The sequence below is a fragment of the Electrophorus electricus genome, chromosome 16 (genome assembly GCF_013358815.1).
Source record: "Electrophorus electricus isolate fEleEle1 chromosome 16, fEleEle1.pri, whole genome shotgun sequence".
Taxonomy (NCBI): domain Eukaryota; kingdom Metazoa; phylum Chordata; class Actinopteri; order Gymnotiformes; family Gymnotidae; genus Electrophorus; species Electrophorus electricus.
This window is the reverse complement of record NC_049550.1, coordinates 15,323,098-15,346,803: the sequence shown is the minus strand read 5'-3', so window position 1 is coordinate 15,346,803 and position 23,706 is coordinate 15,323,098. Positions and strand designations below refer to the sequence as shown.

General features: G+C 39.8%; 1 protein-coding gene and 2 long non-coding RNA genes across 4 annotated transcripts; 2 read left to right on the top strand and 1 right to left on the bottom strand.

Moving 5' to 3' along the window:
* Positions 1 to 3,479: 3,479 nt before the first annotated feature.
* LOC118242609 (B-cell receptor CD22-like) lies at positions 3,480 to 7,154 on the bottom strand. Its single transcript, XM_035534583.1, has 6 exons — positions 7,125 to 7,154; positions 4,866 to 5,126; positions 4,633 to 4,735; positions 4,385 to 4,427; positions 4,032 to 4,102; positions 3,480 to 3,649 (listed from the first exon to the last, which is right to left on the bottom strand). The coding sequence occupies exons 1-6, from the start codon at positions 7,132 to 7,134 to the stop codon at positions 3,643 to 3,645; spliced, it is 495 nt and encodes a 164-aa protein (XP_035390476.1). The 5' UTR covers positions 7,135 to 7,154; the 3' UTR covers positions 3,480 to 3,642.
* Positions 7,155 to 14,064: 6,910 nt separating this feature from the next.
* LOC113568911 lies at positions 14,065 to 15,658 on the top strand. 2 transcript variants are annotated; one of them, XR_004776953.1, is made up of 3 exons: positions 14,065 to 14,196; positions 14,391 to 14,496; positions 15,039 to 15,658. It is a non-coding gene; the product is annotated as an uncharacterized LOC113568911 (long non-coding RNA). The 2 variants fall into 2 exon arrangements; XR_004776952.1 differs by lacking the exon at positions 15,039 to 15,658 and adding an exon at positions 14,826 to 14,847.
* Positions 15,659 to 16,506: 848 nt separating this feature from the next.
* LOC118242627 lies at positions 16,507 to 20,434 on the top strand. Its single transcript, XR_004776954.1, has 3 exons — positions 16,507 to 16,641; positions 16,738 to 16,822; positions 20,190 to 20,434. It is a non-coding gene; the product is annotated as an uncharacterized LOC118242627 (long non-coding RNA).
* Positions 20,435 to 23,706: the final 3,272 nt, after the last annotated feature.

Sequence of the window (23,706 nt, the reverse complement as noted above, 5' to 3'; positions counted from 1 at the left end):
AATGTGGTATGTGATAATCAGAAACAAGTTCGAGTTTGAGCTAGAAGTATGTTACATCACTATTTATTAAAACAATTTATTCAAGAATTCATAATGATACTATTAAAGTTACTGTTAATTTGGCAAAGTTTTTTAGTACAGATCATTTCAATGGATGACATGGATGAAACCACTGCAAATCACAAATGCATAAGAATTTGAACAAGCCAAATCATTTGAAAAGTTATAAGCAGCTACACAGCAAACTTTATATTTTGATTTTAGAAAGAGGGATTTTAAGATGGAGTGCTCACCTTCACAGTGGAAACGGTAAAGCAGAGCAATAGAGGGCAGACACAAATGCTGAGTAGAGATTTATACTGAGTGTTAGAGATGTATGTCAGAATTACAGTCCAGAGATGAACAACTGAATAGAACAGATCTGGAATACAATAACAAACACAACACAGAGATATAAGTGGGAAACACTGACCAGAGAACGCAGACCAATATATTGTACAGGATGATCACAACAACTAGACAAGATATCATAGAGGAACTCAATGACCAGCGATGAAACATGGCCAACACAGGCCTTAAATACACAGGCTAACAAGAGGATAATAAGAAACACCTGAAACTAATAAGGGGTAGAGAAAAACGAAACAAGAAACTAAACCTCGAAATCAAAACAAAGACATGAGGCAGGTTGCCAAGGGTATTGCTATGCTAGAATAGGGGAAGCATGACATGGGAGTATTACATTAGTGGAGCCTTCTAACTGTACAGAGAAATGCAGATTACATCAGCTAAGATATAAGAGGAGGCATATCCTAGCAATTTCCCACACAACCAATTTGCCACACAACCTTTGAAAGCATCAAAACTGGATTGTGAAGTGCAGGGGGTGCTGAGTGTCAAGCTGTATGCTGATCAGGTTCACAGCTTACATTTGTGACAGACTACAATTCAAGCAATTGAGGATTACGTGCCTTTCTCAGGGGCCTAAGAGTGGCAGCTTGGCAATGTTGGGGCTTGAACCAGCAAACCTTTTTTTCATTGTGGTATTAAGTGGATGCCAGTTATATTTGACGCAGCACTCTTGAACTCAAATAAGCTCCTGCACCCTAGAGCTGCTATTTTCAGAACCTTGGACAGTACTCCTACTTTATACATATGCAAAATTACCCATGCTTATCTTACACTGCCATCTAGAGAAATGTTTTTGTAATTACCTGCTTTCTGTTTTACATTCTTTAACCCACATGGATGTAACCCATCTTTCATGCAAGCGACATCAACTTATATTTGCTGACTGAACTGAGGTCTGCATTTGATCTGATTCAGCTGAGGTCTGCATTTGATCTCATTCAGATGAGGTTTGCATGTTATGAGCTGTGTTTTGCCTCTGTCAAAGGGGGGATTAGCAATTACAGTGAATATATTTTCATTTTCTCTTTGTGTGGAAGGAAAGTGTAATGTTCACAAATAATGACCAATGAAGTTGTAAATAATCAGAGGCTTATCTTTGAACAGATTACATGTATGAATAAGAGCAAACCACTGTGTTCCTCCAGTATCCAAGCTGAATTCAGGAGAGACAGATTGATGCAGCATGAAGGCTGAAGAGCCCTGCAGAGAAGAGTGTTTAACAGTCAAACTACTAGTTCATGTCAAAATGTTTCACAGACGCTACACCTCTGAGCTGTCATGTTGTGTGGCTGATGTGTTTAACACCTTGGAGATCTGATGACTAGTATTTTCTCAGCAGCAGCAGCAGCCACAGAGTGTGAACACACAGGAAGACCTGGTGCCATAAATTCCAATAGGAATCCCACAGGTCTGAAAGCCCCATCAACCTAGTCCGAGTTAAGCTAGTGCAGGATAATTGTTTATTTCTGAATATAAAAAGCAAAAAATGGGCTGTGTCGGCCTGCACATGGATACTAAAGAAGGCAGAGCAAAGATCAACCACGGTGAAGAGTGTGTGTGTGTGTCGGAAATTATATTTTTTATACTAGAGACATCTGGTATAATGGGTGATATCTAATTTAGACATTATGTCATAACCCAGAAGATTAAATTGTGAGTTGGGAATATTCACAAATTGATGGTGAAAATGTATTCCACAGTCAGTGACAGGTGTAACACACTGAAGGAAGGTTTTGTGGGAAGGAGATGTGCAGCCCATTAACTCCCACAGAACTAATGGATGCTCCAGACGAGACCCTCATGTTTTGTCCCACTGTTGAAAGACTTGAGTCAATGGAACCCTGTTTTTTTGCTTGTTTGATTTTTTACAAGGGTAAATAGGCAAGCCAGACTCTTTTTCCATTGCCTCCTGTTTTTAATTTAACTAGCAGGTCAGAGTGTCTTTCATTAAGCTGTCATATATTTTGGTGCCATGATGTTTAACAACAGCTATTAGCTAATAAGTCCATGATAAAGAGTTTAAAGGAATTATTTTTTGTCAGTCTTATAGGTGCTGGTAGTGTGGATCTAATCCTTACATGATGGAGCTTTTGTTGTTTTGTAACCTTATTTGTAAGGGTCGGTGCCAGGCCGAGGCCTCCTCCGACCACCAGAGGGAGGTCTTGAGTCAGGCACGCCACTAATTAGGCTTAACGCCCAAAAGCTGGGCTAGGTCTATATAAGCCCAGTGACCCAGTGCTGGGTCTTTGCCAAAGTTCTGAGCCAAGTTCTGGGTATTGAGGTCTGTGAGCCCTTGTGTGACACCTCACTTCTGTGCTGCGAGGGTGTCTGTGTTTTTACACGTCTCCTGCCTTCTGCAGTTTTCCCCCTCAAATCTGTCTCTCTCCTTAGCCTCCAATTAGCCATTACAGCTCCTGTTTTCTGGTTTTGTTTGGGAAGTTTTAGTTTGATTTTCCCCAGGGCATCGGGGCTGCCATCCTTGGTTCTCCCTTTTCCCACACTCGGCATGGTGTTTAGTTTTTCTTTCCCTCTAGTGTTGTTGTCCTCCATTCCTTTGAAGAGCGATATACGCGCAGATTGTTTTATGGTCACAGCTGTCTAGCAGGAGCTCGTTCACATCATAACAAAATGGCTGAGGTTCACTCCTCACCTTTTGGTTATTTACTTTTCTTGTTTACTTGTTCCACGATCTAACTGTTCTGCACAGGGGCCAACCATTAAAGTGTGGTTGCTCACCCAGTAGGCTGTCGGTGTCATCATCTAGCTGACGTGGGTTCGAGCTCACCTTACATTATTTTGTTCTATTTTCATTGTAGTTCAGATTGCTAGAGTGAGAATCCCTGAGTACACGTACTGAACAAGATATAAACATCATGATGCTTTTGAGGAAACCGCATTCAAGTATTTTAACTGGATTAAAATTAATGGACTAGATAAAAATTGAATTAACAAATAATAAAACATTTAGATTTTAATTTAGATTTATTAATTAATTCGATTTTCAGAATAAGAACAAGGTTATTTTCCATCAGTACAAAAAAAAAATAAAAAATGAAAGGCTGCAACATTTTTTGCAGTTGATTACATTTTTTACTGTTGATTAACTAAACACTCTTGTCTACATGTGATCATCCATCTCTCTTCCCCTCTATATCTCTCACTCTTTTTGACTGCATTGGGATACAGCTGCAAGTTTAATTTCTCAGTGATGATTCTCTTAGTGATGTTTCCTTAAGTCCTATAAAAGGAAACACAGGAAAGAATATCAGATCACAAGGACGTTTGGAATAACAAAATACACACAGACACACACACACACACACACACACACACACACACGCACACATACACACACAAACATCTTCATATTGCTTAACAAATTGAAAAAACACAACAAAACTGCATGTTTTGGCATATCTAAATTTAATAATCTATTCCTGTGGATTCTATATAATTATGGTAATGTAAGAAAGCTGTGTATCGTAGTATTCATGCAGTATTCAGTAAAAATGACAAGAGCTTTACACATCCCATCTCAAAAAATATTCTAGAGTGCTATCAAGATTCTAGAGTTCTAACTGAGTTCTATAACTGTGATGTAACTGATATGATGAACTCACTGCAGTATCTCATACACAGGAGAGCTGGATGTGGAAGTGTCACAGGTAGGACAGGGCTTGAGGCTGGCGTTCTGTGAAGCACAGAGTTAATGATGTGCAGTTTAATGAGAAACACTGAATAGCTTTATGGTTAAGGTTCCATTGGAGTTTTTCCACTAATGTTATTTTGTTGTTGACAGTCTGCATTTCAGATGGAGCTCTCATTCTGACATAAACAAATGCTAAAGATACAGAACTAAGACTGACACTGTCATTAAAAGGCTCTGATTTGTCATGACATGAATTCTATGAACTGTATAGCAGGTTTAAGACTCCTTATTGACAAATATATCTGGATTTCTGTGATAGCTCACCCCATAATCAGATTCATCTCTATTTCTCTTTTGCCTCTTGCCTCTGAGCTCAAAAAAACCCAAATGTCAGTGTTAATCCAAACAGAAAACAGAGAATAAACATTAGTATTCATAATATTGTATTTATGATATTAGTCATATTTTCAAGATTTCCCATATTAATAAAGTGCTTTTGGAAAGGAACAGAAATGAGGTACTATAAAGTTATCATTTCTACATGTAACTTATATTAACATCTTTCACTTTACCTTCTTAAACTTTCTCTCTTCATAAATAAAACTATTGAGAGAGGAAGTACAATCCCACAGAGGCCGACTCCAACAGCTATAGGCAAAATGTAGAAGTGACCTGCTGAGAGAAACAGACATATGCACACTATTGTTCATACACACAATATAGGGCTTTCATAATGTGAATAGCAAATGTATAAGTGAATGAACTGATCAATGAAAAATGAAACATAACTGTTTGACTGTCTCACCCTTTAAAGTGGCATCTATGGAAGCTGATTTCAGCATCCCGTGTTCATTCTGAGCTACACAGTAATACCAGCCGCTGCTATTAGAGCTGATGGTGATGTTGTATGTCTGTCCAGATCCTACAGGTGAGGTTCCTCCTTCTTTAAACCAGGCGTAGTTCTGCACAGGTGGGTTGGCATCACTGCTGCAGGTCAGAGTCACTGAACTGTACCCCACTATTTCACTAGCGGGCCTGATGGACACCAATACATTCTTTGGAGGATCTAACACCCACAAAATGAGAGAATGTGAAGAAATGAATATGGCGTCTTCTGTCTGAAAGGAGGAGCAAGGAGACTACAGGCATGATCTGCATCAACCAGGCATATATCCAGGTTCATTAATGGACTTGTATCCTCTACTGTTCTAAGAGCTGATTCTGGAGATGTTGTATAGTTGTCCCACCATTACTAATGTCTTCACCTTAATTCAGGCAATAACACCATGTGGAGAATGCATTTTATAGTAATGAAATGTCTCATGTACTCAAAGTAAAGAATATATATATATATATATATATATATATATATATATATATATATATATATATATATATATATATATATATATAATTCTAATAAGACTTTACTAATTCATTGTATTTTTTTGCATTTTAACTGAGAAATGAACTGAACTTGGCAATGAAATAAACTTAGCAATAATCAGATAATCATATAATGAAACCAACATTGTAAACTCACATCTGACCGTGAGAGTTTGAGCAGGAGAGGGGAGATGTTCATATCCTATTACAGCACACATATAACTGCCTGCATCCTCACTGCTGACTGGCTGCAGGCGGAGTGGGTTTGTATTGGAGGATAAAGGACGTCCATTTTTTTATCAGATGAATGTTGGACTGTCAGTCAGACTGCAGGTGGTTATACACGTCAGAACTGCTGCTTCTCTCTCTATTACTTCAAGAAGAGTGTTCACAAGGAGCTCTAAGACAATGAGAAAATCATCAAACCAAACGAATGGAAGTCCATCACAATTAGACAGCCTTTAAATCATCCAGAAAAACTTCAAGCAATTAAGAAAATTATTCTGCTGTCATGAAACTGTCTTGAATTTGCTAAAAAAATATGAGAGAAACAAATTGTATAGTACAACTAATATATCAGAGTAACCCTTAATCAGTTTAACCACTCTCAGTAATCAGCTTAATTAAACTCAAACGCCTTTACATGAAGTGAGAATGTGCATCATAGTTAAAAATAGGCATTAATGAACTTCAAGACTCAAATTCCTCTGGGTAAAGGACACTATGCATCACAGTTAGAAAATAGGAAATTAAAGATTTAACCCACCTGTGACACTGATCTTAACAGGATCTCCCAGCCATTTTTGTTCGATTACATTTGTTTTGATTCTGAAGTAATAGTCATCCTCCTTCGTTACATTAATCAGTTTGAGGGAGAACTTTTGCTGTTTATCGACATAACACTGGACTGTGCCTGAGTCCTTAGTGGGTTTGCAATATACAGGTGTGTCCTGTTCTCTATCGAATGGCTCTTTAACCCAAAATTCCTCTTTGACTTCCAGCCCTGCTGGGTATGCGTAACTGCCATTGATAAACACTGTGGACCCCTTTAAAACACATATTTTAGTTGGGTTGTACTTCACACTCCATTTTGTTCCAAAAACCCCTAAAACATATAATGCATGCAAGAGGTCATTAGAAGAGTCTGGGCCCCATAAGAGAGTGGGAGTTCTCTTACAGCTTCACTTCTCTCCTCTCTAACTCCAGCAGCTACTGCAGAACTCTGAGCTGATTCTGAGCTAAACCACAAAGTGAAAAGAGCTTGTAGCAGGGTGGGGGAGGAGCTTGGGAGAAGTGGACACTAGTGACTCTGAACAACTTAACGCTCAGTCACATAATATATGAGGTTGAATAAAGAGAAAAACAAACAAAAATATATCTGCACTTTGTAGTTATATTTGGGTTGTGAATTGTAATCTTACCACAGTGTGCTCTTAATCTAAGGCTGCCCTAAACTTGACAAAAACCACAAAGCACTCAGCAAGCTCTGTAGCAGTGGTGAGGGGGATGTGGGGGCTTTGGTAACCAATGTAAATTAACTTCATTAAATGGGAACAGTGTGTCAGAAAATCTTTATACTAGATATCAGAATTTTCTGATATCAGAATTTGTGCAGGTTTCAACAGTTTTGGAAATTTTACAAAGAAAAATACAATTTTGATGAAGACTGCAGTCTTACCCAGAGACATGAACAGAGTGATGAGAGTGAGAGTTAGAAGAGGAGTTCTGAGTGACATCATTAAACAAACCTGCACAGACACACAACAGCACACAACACAGCTGAGTTCATCACATTTCTGCTTCTGTTTACACTGTTCCAAATATCAGTCAGACTGATCTGATGCACATCTGTATTACTGAGGAGGTTTGGCTCTTGTCATCTCATTTCAATTCAGTTTTATTCCTTGAGGGCTATTTATTCTGGATCGAATCACAAAAGGATTTAGAGGAATCCTTGTCCAGACTGTAAATGAAAAAGGTGAAAGCAGATGAGATAAGAATAAAACACAAAATAATTCTACCAACTTTAACAAAATAAAAACAACTTCAACTATTTTAACACCTCATCTCAGTATTACATACAAATGTATTTACACAGTTATAAATCAAGTACACATTGTATTAATAACAGTTTTGTTATGTCCTAAGCAGTGTAGAAGACTGAAGTGGCCAAACTGTATGTAGTGAGAGCTTGTTGTTCAGGTCTGTTCTAGGAGGTCTATTCTCATCCCACCCAAAAGATGAAGAATATTGACACCCAGCCAGCCAAACACACACACACACACGCGCACACACACACACACACACACACACACACACACACACGCACGCGCACACACACACGCACGCGCACACACACACGCACACATACAGACGCACACACGCGCACACACACACACACACACACACACACACACACACACACACACACACATACACACACACACACACTCTTTGTCACCCAGCCAATCAGACACCTCCAGTCCGTCACTCACCTGTTCTTCAACCAATCGTAGCACCCAATCACGTTTCCAATCACCCACTTACTGATCATCACACATATTACATATATTGTTTCACTCTCTTTATTTAAGCCCCTTATGCGCTAACGCTCCCTAGCAAGCCCAAACTGGCATACTCAAATAAATTATTGATAACATCGAATATTCTTAAAGTACAGTACATTGATCAACATAACATTTCTTAGGACTAATACAAGTACCTGCTTACCGATTTGCAGCCGTCTACATGCATCAGATCGCCACAAATCCCACGCTCGGGTAAATTTCCACAATGTGGCCTTTTAAAACATTATTCCGCTTTAAGATAAGTTCTTTTGTCATAGAAAGTTAAATTACCATCAAAACAACTGTGTGAGATGTTTAGATGGTTAAATGATATACAGAGTGTTAATAAAGTTCTTTAATTCCGTGCTCACTTCTTTGCGTAAAAACACGCATTCAGTTCCTTCGTAGGCAAACCCAAACTACGCAGCCTTTGTTTATCTCTAACTGCACGTTACTGACGTAAAAGTGTTCCTGAAAGATCAATAACCCCCCCCCCTTTTCTATTTTATATTGATTTCTATTGGCCCATTGCAGCGCCATTGTCTTGGAGTGACAGCAATTCTCTCCTATGGGTGAAGGGGGAAGGAGAAGGCATGACTAACATGTACTTCACAAATGTTTCTAGGGCAAGCGTTGTGATTGGCAGTTGTTTTATCAAATAGAGGACGCTTTGACGAAAACGAAGACCCCTCTCTTGCCTTATTTAGTCATCCGTTTAACGTTTAAAGGTCTGCGCACTGTGTACTGTCAGTGCTTCAGTGTTGTTAGCAGATAGCATAGCGCATGGGTTTGAAGCTGTTTGGCGAAACTCGTACAACCATAAGAATAATTTGATCGCCAATAGTTTTGGACATCATCGAAAGGAAGATGCTTATTTTAGCTGAAGTTTATGTGGAGTTGTTTGGGTGCTGCTAGCATGGACTAACTTCGATGTGTGCATAGCAAATCACTGGATGTTTCCATTCACTGCTGGAAAAATCGTAATCCTGCTACAAATTGTAAGTATAAATGAGAAAGTATACTATTGCTTTACAGTATTACAGCATTTACAGTATTTTCCCCAGCATTTACAGTATTAGCTACAGTATGTTCCCCTAATGATGCCAACAATGAAGCTATGTAGCTCATATTGTTGTGGAACTTACTAAAGTAACTTACTGTGATGTTTTAGCAAAAAGAAACATGCAGTCTTGATATATAGTGATTGATGACTTTGTGTGCATTTAGAGAGGTTTTCGGACACTAAGGAGAAGTCTAGGACACCTACTGTAAAACATTATGTAGCTATTTAGTCATTTCATGTATGTGCTCAAAACTTCAGTTTATTACGCAAGACCCTGGTGAATCAGGAAATGTAGAGTATGAGTGAAACTGAATCTCCAGCATCAATAGACACATTATACACCCAAAAAAATCAAAGGCATGTTATGTTTTTTTTGACATGTTCTTCTGTATTAGATGAGCTCAAATGGAAGTAAATGATGGACAAATACGCCTGGATGTGAATGGATGTCTTCTCCCAATTGTCTACTTCACTTTGAATCCTGAATGATCATTGTGCTATGTGTACAATTTCAGACGCATAGTGTTAAAATGAACAAGTACAAATCGTTCAAAAATGAGCTTTAAAATGCTTGTGCGCACAGGCAGCTCCAGTCAATGTTTCACACTGACTATTCTCTATTCTAATTAAAAATCTAGCAAGCCACAAGGACTACTTAATCCTTTTTCCCTTTTGAAATCTTTTTGCTTTATGTAACATGTTCCCCTCAGTTAATTCCTGTTTTGCCTATTAGTTACCTTTCACTCATGCCTCACTATTTTGCTCAAAAGTTCACAAAGGGTTTGGAAAATAATGTTGGATCATACAAGCACTATGTGTTGAATTCCAGTAGAACTCTTCATTTCTAATATAAATTCTAAATCTCAAAACTTAAAGGTGATGAAACACATTGATAGTAAATGGCAAACCACACTCAGTGTAATATAATTATTACAGATTATTTCCCATGAAATGTTATAGCACTGTAATGGAATAGTTGACTTGACCCAGGCCTCTTAGCACCAGTGGTCATATCACTGTAGGGCAATCTAACTAGACAAGGAACTTGAAAGTGAAGGGGGAGTAGACTCTATAGTCTACCAAACCACTCACCAAAATCTTCTTCATCATCACCCAAGAGCTAACAACCAAAGACTGTACACCAGACAGAAGGCTCAACACCACTGTTCAGGATGTGACACGAAATATCCAAGACTACATCCAAACACAGGACCCCAAGGATGGGCTGATGAGGGCATGTCCCAGTCAGAAGGGGGACATAGTTACCGTGAAAATAGTGGAGGTGTCATGGCAGGATTACCTACATGGAATTCAACACTGACAGGTAGCAGAAGTGGCTGACAAGACAATCTTACCAATGTCTGGAAAAGGTAGGACTGAAAGACAGTACTGTGTCACTGATCATGGTAGTAAAAATACAAGAACTAAGCATTATGTTAATTGTAACAGGGGTGCCTTACACCACACAAGATGCAGACTGTACAAAGGAGTCTCTGAGAGTAACACTAACACAAGATGCCTGCAGGGAAAGCAAATATTAAGAGACCTGACCAAGTGGCAGAGACCATGTATAGAAACATATGCAAGACATATAATCTGAACAGCTTCAAATCTGTGTGTGTTATCAAAAAGGTTGTCCCAGTGGTGACTGGGGCACTTGTGGCAGAGACACAAATGCTGGGAGGTGTGGCTCCAACTGGAATAAAACCATCAATCTCATTTCAGAAGAGCTCAAGGCTAGAATCAGTGAAAATATTCTATCAGAGGCCTCTCTCTCTCTCTGTCTCTCTCTCTCTCTCTCTCGCTCTATCTATCTATCTATCTATCTATCTATCTATCTATCTATCTATATATATATATATATATAATATATAATGTCTGTGTGTGTGTGTGTGTGTGTGTGTGTGTGTGTGTGTGTGTGTGTGTGTGTGTGTGTGTGTGTGTAAATATATAGTAGCTGGAGTAAGAGTGGCTGGTGTTTCAAAGCATAGTCTGGCTAACACAGGGTGTTCATCAGTATTCTGTACAGAGGGAGCAGTGATGTTCCACACCAATTTCTTGTTAGGCCTTTGTAAGTCTTTCTTTGTCATCACATTATTTTCTTGTTCCTGGTTTCTTTATCTTTATCTAACAGAGAAAAATAAACTCAGAAGAAACAGCTTTGAGGTTTTAAACTTGGGAACTGTCTGTTGTGTATTAATTTTAGTGCATTCTGTTTTACTGCACTGTTCTCTCCTTTTTCCACAAATGCGCGCACACACACACATGGCATGTCATGAAACAGTACAGTGTTATTCCTGTAGTTCAGGCCACTGAGAGCCTCAATCTTCACATGCAGCAAGTGCCATGGCTGCACATTCATGGAGAAAACCTTTCTGTTTATTGATCACTGCACAGTCTTTGTGTGTGTGTGTGTGTGTGTGTGTGTGTGTGTGTGTGTGTGTGTGTGTGTGTGTGTGTGTGTGTGTAAATATATAGTAGCTGGAGTAAGAGTGGCTGGTGTTTCAAAGCATAGTCTGTGGCTAACACAGGGTGTTCATCATTGGTTGAGTATTCTGTACAGAGGGAGCAGTGATGTTCCACACCAATTTCTTGTTAGGCCTTTGTAAGTCTTTCTTTGTCATCACATTATTTTCTTGTTCCTGGTTTCTTTATCTTTATCTAACAGACAAAAATAAACTCAGAAGAAACAGCTTTGAGGTTTTAAACTTGGGAACTGTCTGTTGTGTATTAATTTTAGTGCATTCTGTTTTACTGCACTGTTCTCTCCTTTTTCCACAAATGCGTGCACACACACACACACACACACACACACACACACACACACACACACACACACACATGACATGTCATGAAACAGTACAGTGTTATTCCTGTAGTTCAGGCCACTGAGAGCCTCAATCTTCACATGCAGCAAGTGCCATGGCTGCACATTCATGGAGAAAACCTTTCTGTTTATTGATCACTGCACTGTCTGTGTGTGTCTGTGTGTGTGTGTGTGTGTGTGTGTGTCTGTGTGTGTGTCTGTGTGTGTGTCTGTGTGTGTGTGTGTGTGTGTGTGTGTGTGTGTGTGTGTGTGTGTGTGCGCGTGCGTGCGTGCCATCATGAGGATTATGTCAGATTGCTGAAATCAGGAGAAATTAAACATGAGAATTTGGCTCCTAAAAAAATCTTCAATACGCCACAAACGTTTGCTGTTACTGTCCACACCAACACACCTCACAGACAATCGCAGAAAGTCTCGGAAAAGAAGAGTGTGGAAAGAGTTTTAGTAGACGGGATGATCTCCAGCGACACCATCGCATTCGTACAGAGAGAAGCCGTATCAGTGCTCAGAGTGTGGGAAGAGTATTGGTATAAGGTTGGCTGGACATGTCACTTGATCCAAAAAACGACGTTGATAAGAGGTCTTCCCAATTAGCAAACGAACTCTGTATTACGTTTCCCAGAAGCAAACCGTACACATCGTGCCGACGTCGGCTAGACGTGCTATGAGAGCACTTTTGACGATTTGGATTCGCCTTGCACAATTTCTGAACACTGAGGAAAACAATAACACTTAGATGGGTTTGTATAATATATTTGACGGAATTAACACTAAAAGCAAAATTAAATGTTACACAATACAATATCCATAATACAACAGCAGAGACGACAATGGACCACTTGGAGATTTTAATTCGCATTTCATATTTTTCTTGGAGAAGGCGCTGCACTAGACGGGAGACTCATCCCGTGCATCGCTTCTCCAAGGTCCTTATATTAAGTATACTTGTTTTTGTCCATTTTGTGAGTGTTTTCATGTGACCATGGAGAATAAAGAGCTCTTTAGCTCGACCTTGCCTCCCGCTTCCTCTGTGACGTCGCTAGCCTCACAGAAATAAGCTTTTAAATAAAATAAAACTGAAACGTTTTCTGATGAGAAAGTATAGCATGAAAGTATAGATGAAGAACTATATCCAAATATCCAGTTTTTCGGGAGCTTGGAAGAACAAATCATAATCACGATTCAAACGTCCTGTGACAATATACATCAGCGGTTATGCAGCGTTTGTTTGTCACGAATGGCCACCCTCCTCACGTCCCTGATGTCACCGTTTCCCGGTCTTCCTGCGCTGCCTGGTTCCATGCCTTAGTTTCGTTTTCTCCGCCCCCGTCTGTTCCCTTATTCCACTCCTTGTTTTACTTTCCGCTGTTCCCATGTTCACCTCTATCTGTTTAGTGTCTGATTGTCTTGGTTATTTAAGCCCTGTGGGTTTGTCTTCTACGCGTTGGTAATTGTGGTAAGGGACGTCTTTCTGTCAGGTTTGCCTTCTACGTGTTGGTAATTGTGGTAAGGGACGTCTTTCTGTCAGGTTTGCCTTATTCTTGTTTTACTGTCGTCGTCATTGCTTTTTTTTTTTTTTTTTCCTTTTCTTTTTTTTGTGTACTTCAGCTGTGTTAGATTACCCTTAGCACCCCTTATTCTCTGTTTGTTTTACCTTTCGTGTTTCCTCATGAAAAACAGCCTCCTGCATTTTGCATTCTACCTTTTGCCTTGTTCCTGTTGGGAGCGTAACATGAGTTCAGTTATTGGAGCCGGTCCGAACCTCCTTGGGACTCCACGCAATTCAACATTTTTGTTAGAGGTAACATGCGTCTCGACTTGGTGGCCAACCAGAGTAGTCGGCTGCAGTCGAGAGCGGAGCAGAGAGCCGCCAAACCGTATTTTACTTGCAGTACCCAACGTCAGCAGGTAGCCGTAGAGCTGTAGGTTTAATAGCGAAGACAGTTTGTGTAATTGATGAGAACGAGGTAGGGGTGTAGGACGGCACCTATCTAAAATAGGTGAGTTCTCTCTGGCGTATGACCGGCCAACCGTGACAATCACATTGATCTTGTTCATAAATTTATTAATCACCACGCTCACACTGAATTACGTTTTTACTATAATGAAACTTGGTGAATAATAAAATACTGCGTTTTTATCGCCTTCCAGAAATATAAAGCAGAGTCCATGAGGTCGCACTCGCTGTACCTGCCACTAAAGTTGGACTACAGAGAACAATCTGATCTCTTCTTTTCCACATGTGATGGCGCATTGGTTTCCTTTCCCATTGGAGCCAAGTTAACTATACCGAGTAAGCTAAACTACTCTCAACCCGCACACTTTCGTTCATTTGTCCCAAAGAAAGTGAATAAACACCGCTGTCACCAACTGAGCTTCACCAGGGTTCGCCTAATAAACTTGATATTTAATGAAAAAAGAAATGGACACAGTAGAAAGAAGTGAATACAACGAACTCAGCTTTTACTTCTCCAAATCTTTTTACAGCGCTTCTCCACCCCACAGGGACATTACTGAACATGAATCGTCAGTAACACAGTCTGTATAAAACTCGAAGCATCTCTGAAGCTACAAAAACAAAGACATGAGATCGGTAAGCAGGGAGATCGTGACCCCAGCGGGAATTCTGGCATTCTTAAACATTTTTTTTTCCAGTACTTGTTGCACATGCACATATCATTTATACCATTTGTCTTAATTAAAATTAAGAGATGCCTTATGTTGCTTTAAAATTTTACCTGTGTAAGTGCTGATTGTTTGCTTTCGTTTATAACTGATGTACTTCTACCTTGTCTTCAATCTAATATATCAGTGAAGAAGCTACATTAATTATAATTTACGTGAAAGACACTATTCCTGCATTGTTACCAATTTCCAGAATACTTTGTAATTTGCTGTATAATTTGTACATGTTTCTTTTAGATGAACCATGTGAATCTTACAAATCAGGAAAGAGTCTGTTGATCCTGATCATGTGCCTGTAATTACAAATCTCTTCCTCTAGATGGCAGTGTATTAAATGGTATGTGTGATGCAGAAAAGCTTAGCGCAGGAGTGAGGCTGCTGTCCAAGGTACTGATACTAACATGGTCTGTCTTGCCTCAAAATTGTGTCTTCCTGATGACATGTACACAGCCTTGGATTCTTATTCCAGCTCTCCTGAGTACAACACGCTACCAGTGAGGTACACACAATAAATCAAATTACCTTTACAGACAAAGGAAATAACTTGATCTTTACTGAAAATATACATTCAATATACCTCAAAGTTGTTTTTGTAATCCAGTTCATAATTGTAACATCATAATGGCTACAATCCTTTAAGCATGTTTTGATGCTTTTACAGGCTTTGAAGCATGATCTGATGTGTGTGGTGTAAAGCTTTGGAGTTAGTCCTATTTAAGTTACACTCCAACCCCGATTAGCGGGAAGTTTTGGAATTGGTAGCGAGAAGCCTGTGACGCATTTGGAGGAGACGCGAGTCAGACTCAACTCAGTTTTGCAGTAATATTGCCGGTTTATTCATTACGTGACAGGCTTGCTCTTGGAATCTTGTAGACAGTTCATACATGAACTGTAGAAACATCCAAAGCTGATAAACGTGTTACTAGAGAAGTAAAAAATAAGGACAAAAATAAGAATTTGGTCCAGTGATGTCCATGTACAGTACAATCCAAAAAACCTCCTCTGCGTGGCATACATACACATGCTGTAATGTAGCTGGCCCGAGTGCCACAGGGCGCAGGGCCGGATGTTTATTAACATTAAACACACATGACACAGATGGAACTCGCGCATAACACTTACAGTAAATGGTAATACAACCCAATATATTGATCATTTTATTTAGATATATATCTCAAATAAATGTCATCAAAGCTATTTATAAGTTTTTATAAATGTTAAAGAATCACTTTTAAAAATGATGTATATATTTTTTTTTACAATCGGGCCTTACACCTGCATCTTTTTCATTTAGTATTTGTACATGCATGTCTGAAAAACATTTGTAACATTGTTTAAAAAATATTTCTCTACAACTAAAATAAAATTACACCGAGCTAAAACATGTGATAACAGGTAAATGAAATACTATTTTTGTATCCATGACTGACAAGATTATTGTTACTAAAATATAAAACAATGTTCACCAGTCAGTTAAACAGAAGCAGAAATGTGGTGAACTCAGCTGTGTTGTGTGCTATTGTGTGTCTGCGCAGGGTTTTTTAATGATGTCACACAGAACTCCTCTAACTCTTACTCTCATCACTCTGTTCATCACTCTGGGTAAGTCTGGACCCAATCACACCTTTTAAAAAGAAACTGCTCAATGATGCCTCAACATGATTACATTAATGCATCATCTTTTCATAACTGAATGCATTGTTCACATTCAATGAAGTCCATTTCCATTGGTTGCCAAATCCCCCCACATGCCCCTCTCCACCACTGCAGTGCTCACTGAGTGCTTTGTGGTTCGTGGTTTTTCCTCACATAGGTCAGTGTTCTTTTAGGAGTAGAGGGCTGCAAGGACAGAGAAGCAGTAAGTTAGTAAGTTAAGTTAACCTGTGATCTCTTATATGGATCATATTTTACAGGGGCTTCTGGAAACAAATGGACTATGAAATACAGCAAAGAGACAATATGTGCTTTAAAAGGGTCCACTGTGTTTAGGAATGGCTCTTATACACACCCAGACCATCTTACAGTGACAGAAGCCTTTTGGTATATAGACCCAGTTAAGTATGTAGAACCAGTTTCTCTGCTTGATCTTCCTGAGTATTCAGGAAGGGTCTAGTAACACTTCTCCCTCTGATTGACTAATGTGTTGAAGGAGGATGAACACCAGTACTGCTACAGAATCCAAACACGCACAGAGAAATGGGTGGGTATTCCTGGAATACAGCTGAAATTTACAGGTATGTTTAATCACCACATTATCCTGCTAACAACACAAGCTATCATGTCACTTTAATCTTCATGGTATCATAGTGATTTATAGTGACATATTCATGTAGCTCCATCAGAGGTTTTATTCCACTGCAACATCAGGGTTTTTCAGCTCCTGTCCTGGTCTAGAGCTGCACTGCTGGTGTTTTCTCTGCTCTGACACATCTGATGATCTCTTTGACTTGGACCTCCATGTAGACACCTCTCAAGCAGTAATCGAGGGACACACCACTGTTCTGATATGTACAACCACCTGCAGTCTGACAGTCCAACATTCATCTGGTACAAAAATGGACATCCTTTATCCTCCAGTACAAACCCACTCCACCTGCAGCCAGTCAGCAGTGAGGATGCAGGCAGTTATATGTGTGCTGTAACAGGATATGAACATCTCCCCTCTCCTGCTCAAACTCACGGTCAGATACAAGTCATTTATTTATTAAAAGCTAAATCAAATTACCTTTAGGACTATACCTAAAGTTTATGTTCATGGCAAGGGCAAAGAAATTATTATTCCTTTCCCAATACGATGCCAGTCTGATGTTACTGACCCACAAGTGACCCACATCCTGAAATTATTGTAGTAATCTCGGATCAGATCCTTGATCTTACTGGGAACATGGTGGCGGTGAAGTGCTAGCTCGACCAGCTTGTGGTATGGACCCATAAACATTGGTCAGGTCCAACCACAACACAACTAGGTCACCTTTGCTCTCTTGAGCCTCTCTGATGAGCTGTTTAACTACCCCTGTGTGTTCCAAACATCCAGGAATCCCACCTTTCTGTACTGAGGTGTCAATAAAGTTGTTCTTGAGGAGAAATTTGGTCAGTCTTCGTGAGACTAAAAAACGTCGTCCCTTCCACACTAAATAATGAAATTGAATGAAACGGGTTGATGTTTCTCGAGTTCTCCTCTTTTGGGATCCAACTCTCAGCACACCTCCACTGGTCAGTGACTCTCCCCCTTCGCCTTATCATCTTCAAGATCCTCCATAAGTGCCGGAGAAGTTCAGGACAACAGTATTAGACCAGGTAGGGTACACTGCTGGGGCCTGGAGTGGATGCTGAGTGACCTCTCTTAATCACTTCCTCCACCTCCTTCAGAATCGGCTCCCTCAGTTTGAACTCTGTTGTTGGGGGGCAGGGCTGATGAGAGCTTTGTTGGGCTCAAGCTCTTGCTCCCTCAACAGATCTCTCAGGGTGCTCAGGAGGAAACAATTTACTTCCTCTCTTGAAAACTCTAGGTAGCCACTGTGTTTGCCTCCAAGCAGATTTTTTATCTTCTCAAAGGGATTGGCAATGAAGGTGGCTTGCTTCCTGGCTCTCTCTCTTCCCCACCTCCTATACCAGTCTGCTCTGCATATGGTCATCAGTTTCTTCCTCAGAAAATTTTGCAGTTCTTCTAATGCCTGCTTCTTCTTATTAGATTTCTTGTACTGTTTCTTGAGGGTTCGAAGCTCCTGGCACAGTTGATGTAGTTTTCTGGCCCTGCGATTCATGCTATAGGTGGTGGGCTTGTTGTATGGTAGTTATTATTTGAAGTCGATTGTCTGCATCTCCTTTGGCCATAGCTTGAATGATGTTGGACACGTCCTTGTTAAACTGCAGCCACACACTCTGGTTACTGGCTGGGGGCCACTTTATCCGCTGCTGTGGAACTACTCTGCTTGGAATAGGAGACACAGGAGCATGGAGGGACTTGGCTCTGTGGGGTGACTCCTGGCCGGGCTCTTCCTGTGTCTCACCAGGTTCAGGACTTGTGCGTTGCACCTTGGTCTCCTGCACCAAACATTTCATTCTGGCCTGATGAATTCTGAGGCCATGTTGGTTCTTGCGCAGCTTTCCGCAAATGCATGTTACACTCGTGGCCAGTCCGTTTGCATGAGTTGTTAACCATTTATCAGTTCGATTAGAGATCTCATTCCCCCCCCAATCTCAGGATCTCCTGGGGGTATCTCTCTTCAGGGCTTTCCGTAACTTGGTGGGGTCCTTTCTCACTAAAGATACAGGCTGGGTTGCTAACCCTTCTTGTCCCCTGTGCCATCTTTCCGTGCCATCAACTGTCTTTCCAGTAGTCAACAACGTATTCTTGGTTGTCACCTAGCCTATTCCTAGGAGTCACTGGCTATGCCAGACTGTATTATGCTGAAGACAGTGGAGAATACACATGCCAATTCAGTAATGACCATAGACATGGGTCTCATTCAGTAACACTAAATGTTTTGTGTAAGTAACTGATGAAATAGTGGAGGACAGTTCAGTGACTCTGACCTGCAGCAGTGATGCCAACCCACCTGTGCAGAACTACACACCTGGTTTATAGAAGGAGGAACTTTATCTGTAGGATCTGGACAGAATTACAAAGTTCTACAGAATGGATTCTTCTAGTGTGTAGCTCAGAATCCTCATGGAGCTGAGAATTCATCTACTGTGTCTGTCATAATAAAAGGTAATGAACAGATAAGTCAAATATGCTAATGATGCTGTTAATTTTTTATTATTATTATTATTATTATTATTATTATTTACCTAGCACCTATCTCCAACTCAAGGACACTTTACAGACAGATATCAGCTTTTGCAATGACTCGCAAACAGATGAGAAGCAGCAGCCAATGTGCACACAGCATATTCTCATCAGAATCTGCAGCCACCTGTGCGACTGCACGTTATGTAGGGTAGGTTAAGACCAAGACAGAGCAACAACCGTCACTGGACATACATGCACACATTCATACACATATACATATCTATATATACTTACACACTGGTCACATTCATACAGGACAATATAGAATATTTGCATATGATCAAGCCACTACCATATGAGCATCCCTGATGTGTTCAGAATAGGCTCCCCCCAGAGCCATACCCAGTGCTGCAGCCGTCCTGTGATGAGTCATGAGCTGTTAAGAGACGAGTTAGATGGTGGCTGATAAATTATGCATGACAGGTACAATCACTGGCAGTGACGGTACACATGAGTAAGAATCCATTAGTTTCTCCATTATTATAACTATATGTTTATAAACCATAACTATAACTATATAGTTATACCATTAGAACTGACAAACAGAATGACTGGCAGTTGCTATATTAGTATGAAGTTACTTAGGAAAAAATGTGCTAGAATGTAGTGTATTAGTGAGGAGGATTATTGATCTATTTAAATGCATGACTGCCAGTGTGTGTATGCGTGTCCATGTTTGTATGTGTGTCTATGTATGCATCATTGTGTGATTTGTATGTGTTTATGTATGCATCAGTATGTGGTTTGTATGTGTGTTCAAATTCTGCTGCAGCACACTTTCATTTGTACTCTCATTCTTCTTGCAGACACTGAGAAAACAATACAGAGACCATCGCCATAGTAATAAAGTCTACAGGAAACGTATGTCTACAGGAAACGTATGTATGTGTCTGTGTGCCTGTGTGTGTGTGTGAGAGAGAGAGAGAGAGAGATTGTTGGGTGAAGTGGCTGAAGGTATGACAACCATATTTTATTGCCTGGATCTGGGTCAAAATGTAAAATTCCACATTTTTCAGTCAGGACTTTGGAATAACACAAATATCTAATTTTAATAACACAAATATCTCATTTTGACGATTTGTCATATTGCTGTTTCGGTTGTAGAAATTTTAAAATGTATTTCCTTACCTCATACCGATGTAATTAAACATGGTTATTTGAAGATTTTTAGATTTGCATGAATAAATGTAAGATGCCCTGACCTTTTATGAAAGTAATCTGTTTTCTTTTTTTTTTTTTTGTGCATGTATGTCTATGTAAGTTTTTTTAGGCTTATGACCTGGGATTATACTGAACTTCGATTTGGGTGTCATTGTCTCGCTACTCTCATGTGTTCACTGTTGACTGAAGTTGTAGAGGAAGGTGGAATCTCTTCAGAATCTTTCTGGGGGGACAGACCTGGTGTCCTTTCACTTGTACTCACCACAGAGATCTCAAAACATTGCCCAGCCATACATCAGGCACAGCAGAAACACAACTGTGCAGCACAAACAACTATCCGCACCAAGATATGAAGCGCATGCCAGCTACTTCATTTATGGCTAAAGGTTTTTTTTTTTGTGTATGTGTATAACATACAATATATAATTTTTAACAGCTGATGCTGAGAGAAAGCTGTGCTTCAGTCAATCAGTCATCACTGTAATGTATATATATTTTGTACAGAAAACCTCGTGGCAGTGAAAAGTTTCTCATAGTCTGTGGTACCGGTGTGAACGTTCTCATAGCCTGTGGTACCATTATGAATGTTCTCATCATCTAGCTCAGTGTCAGCTTCTGGAGTCTGATTCTGGCTCACTGAGTTCTGGTTTCCAAATTGATCCCCCTCATAGTCAGACACCTCAAACTGTGGACAGATAACATAGAAAACTTCTTAAAACACTAGGGTTAGAGACTTCATTTGGGGATCAGTATTTCTTAAAGCCAAAATGAAGACATAACATTCTTCATATATCATGATGTTTTTTTATGACTTGAATATGTTATTGGCTAACCCCCTCGTCACTCACCTGTCCGCTTCCTGGATGACACCAAGACATCACCAAAGGCTCTAAAAGGGGGTGGGTACATACTGGATAAAAGAAAACAGGTCAATGAAAAAGATTCAGATATTCTGTTTTCATTCATTTTTGTTTTTATACAGTGAATTTAACAAAATATATTGTCTAAAATCAGCTTCACAGTACACAGGTCTAGACCACACATGGGGTGTAAGGAAGAAGCCTCGGGATTACCAAACTGAAGAGCTAAACTGTGTCTCTTAGGTCAAGGCTAGAGAGTAATGCTCACACAAACACATGAAGTATAGAAATGTGAAAACCACATTACATAATAAAATGTAATGAATGAATGTCATTAAGATCAAACAGACTTACTGTACAAGAAATCTATAAAAATGTGCCTGCAGTCTAGATGTCCAAGCAAATGTGTGTGATTCTACTGAAAGTCTTACCCTTGTAATGTAAGGACAAAAACATAAGCATCCAAACCACAGACGTCATCAACAACACACAGTGAGACAGTGAGATGAAGCTGCCAAACTGTCAAAAGAAACACGTCTTCTTTTACTTTTTTTCCTTAGTCACTGTTTTCAGTGTTTTTTTCTGTTCCACAACAGAATGAAACTGAATGTGTTAATGAGTCTTGCAGTGCAACCTCCATGCACACAATACACTGGCCTGCTACCTCTTTCTTCACACAGCTTCCTGAACAAAACCATGGCAGGTTGTCCTCTGAGGCAGTTGAAAGAATGATGTATTCCACATGTGGTTTTTTTTTGTTTGTTTGTTTGTTTTGTTTTTACTCTGTAACCATGGTGACAAAAACCACATCTGAGGCCTGTTGTTTTACATTACATTATGTGTCTGTAAGTGCATGTGTGGGAGGTTGTGAATATGATTTCTGGGGTTCTGAATGTTCTTAAACTGGGAAAATAAAATAGTAGAACATTCTTACCAGAGTTTTGGTCATCATATACCTGATATACTAATGTGAACAGAAACTAAGAGATGAAACGTCAGTCCAGAGAAATTTACTAGTTGAATGGTTATTTACAGAATACAGCATGTGTATGTTTGTGTGTGGGTGTACCTGTAGCATTGGTGGTGACAGATATTGAAATGTTTCTCACAAAACTGATTGTGGTTGGAGAAGGAGACTGAGAGGTTGACGTAGCAAAGGTTTGTGGTGCTGTCCTAGAGAGAGAGAGAGAGGAGAAGTATGAAAAGACACTTCTGTAATTATTTATCAGAGTTTGTATCATCAGCCATTGTTAAAATGGTAGTTTCATCTTTATAAACTAAATGATCTCTATAATGTTAAAAGCTTACCATCTAAAACTTTAAGGATGACATCATTATGTGTTAACAAAGATTATGTCCACCCCACACCAGTATTTACCAGAGTCCGCCCTCTCCAGTCGAGTGATAGTCACAGTGAAGTCTGTCCCTTCATCCATCAGGCTGTATTTCCCATTGGATGGCTTATCTGAGTCGACGACCTCCTATTACCTTGAGCCCACTTATGAATACACTTAAATGTGATTGTCTCTCTTTAATATCCAATAATATCCAAACGCCAGATGTTTTGTATCTTATTGCTGTCAAACAAGGTTACAATGCACAAGGATGTAACTTTGTAAATTTTGCCACCCACTGCTTTCCTTCAAACACTGTAAGCTTCTGAAGGGGAGGAACAACTTACCTGAGAGAAAGAGACAGATACCAAGATGAATAATCTTCATCATTGTCTATAATATTTATTTGACAACTTTGTCCCCAGAGCTCTGATTGCCTCCTGCAGACCTGCTACAGCTCCTGACTGAAATGTGTGAAAGCAGAGCCGTGGTGAGACATGATGAGACATGATGAGATGTGATGAGAAGCATCTTATCAGTTTTCAAACTCTCCACACATCATAAAAACCACACCCACACCCATCAACCCACCCATACATACACACACGCACGCACACACACACTCACCCTTAGGGGGTTTGTAAGCACAGGGTTATATCGCCATCTGCTGGACAAAAACTGGTTTGGCAGTTGGAAGACTTTATAGAACATAAATCTGAAAGTTGTTAACGTTTTGTTGTCCTTGTTATTTCTTGCACTACATTACTTACATACATGGCTTTTCATTGTAAAATGTCAACATGTCTGTTTCTGAGGTACTCACTAAGCACTTCTTCACTTGGGGCCAACATCCTGGTGTACTGGATCTTGGTTGTTTCATCTTGGATAGTGGCTCTGACACTCACTAGTCCTCAGCCTCTTTCCCCTTAGTGTATAATCTCAGAGTGATGGATTTGGACTGAAACCCT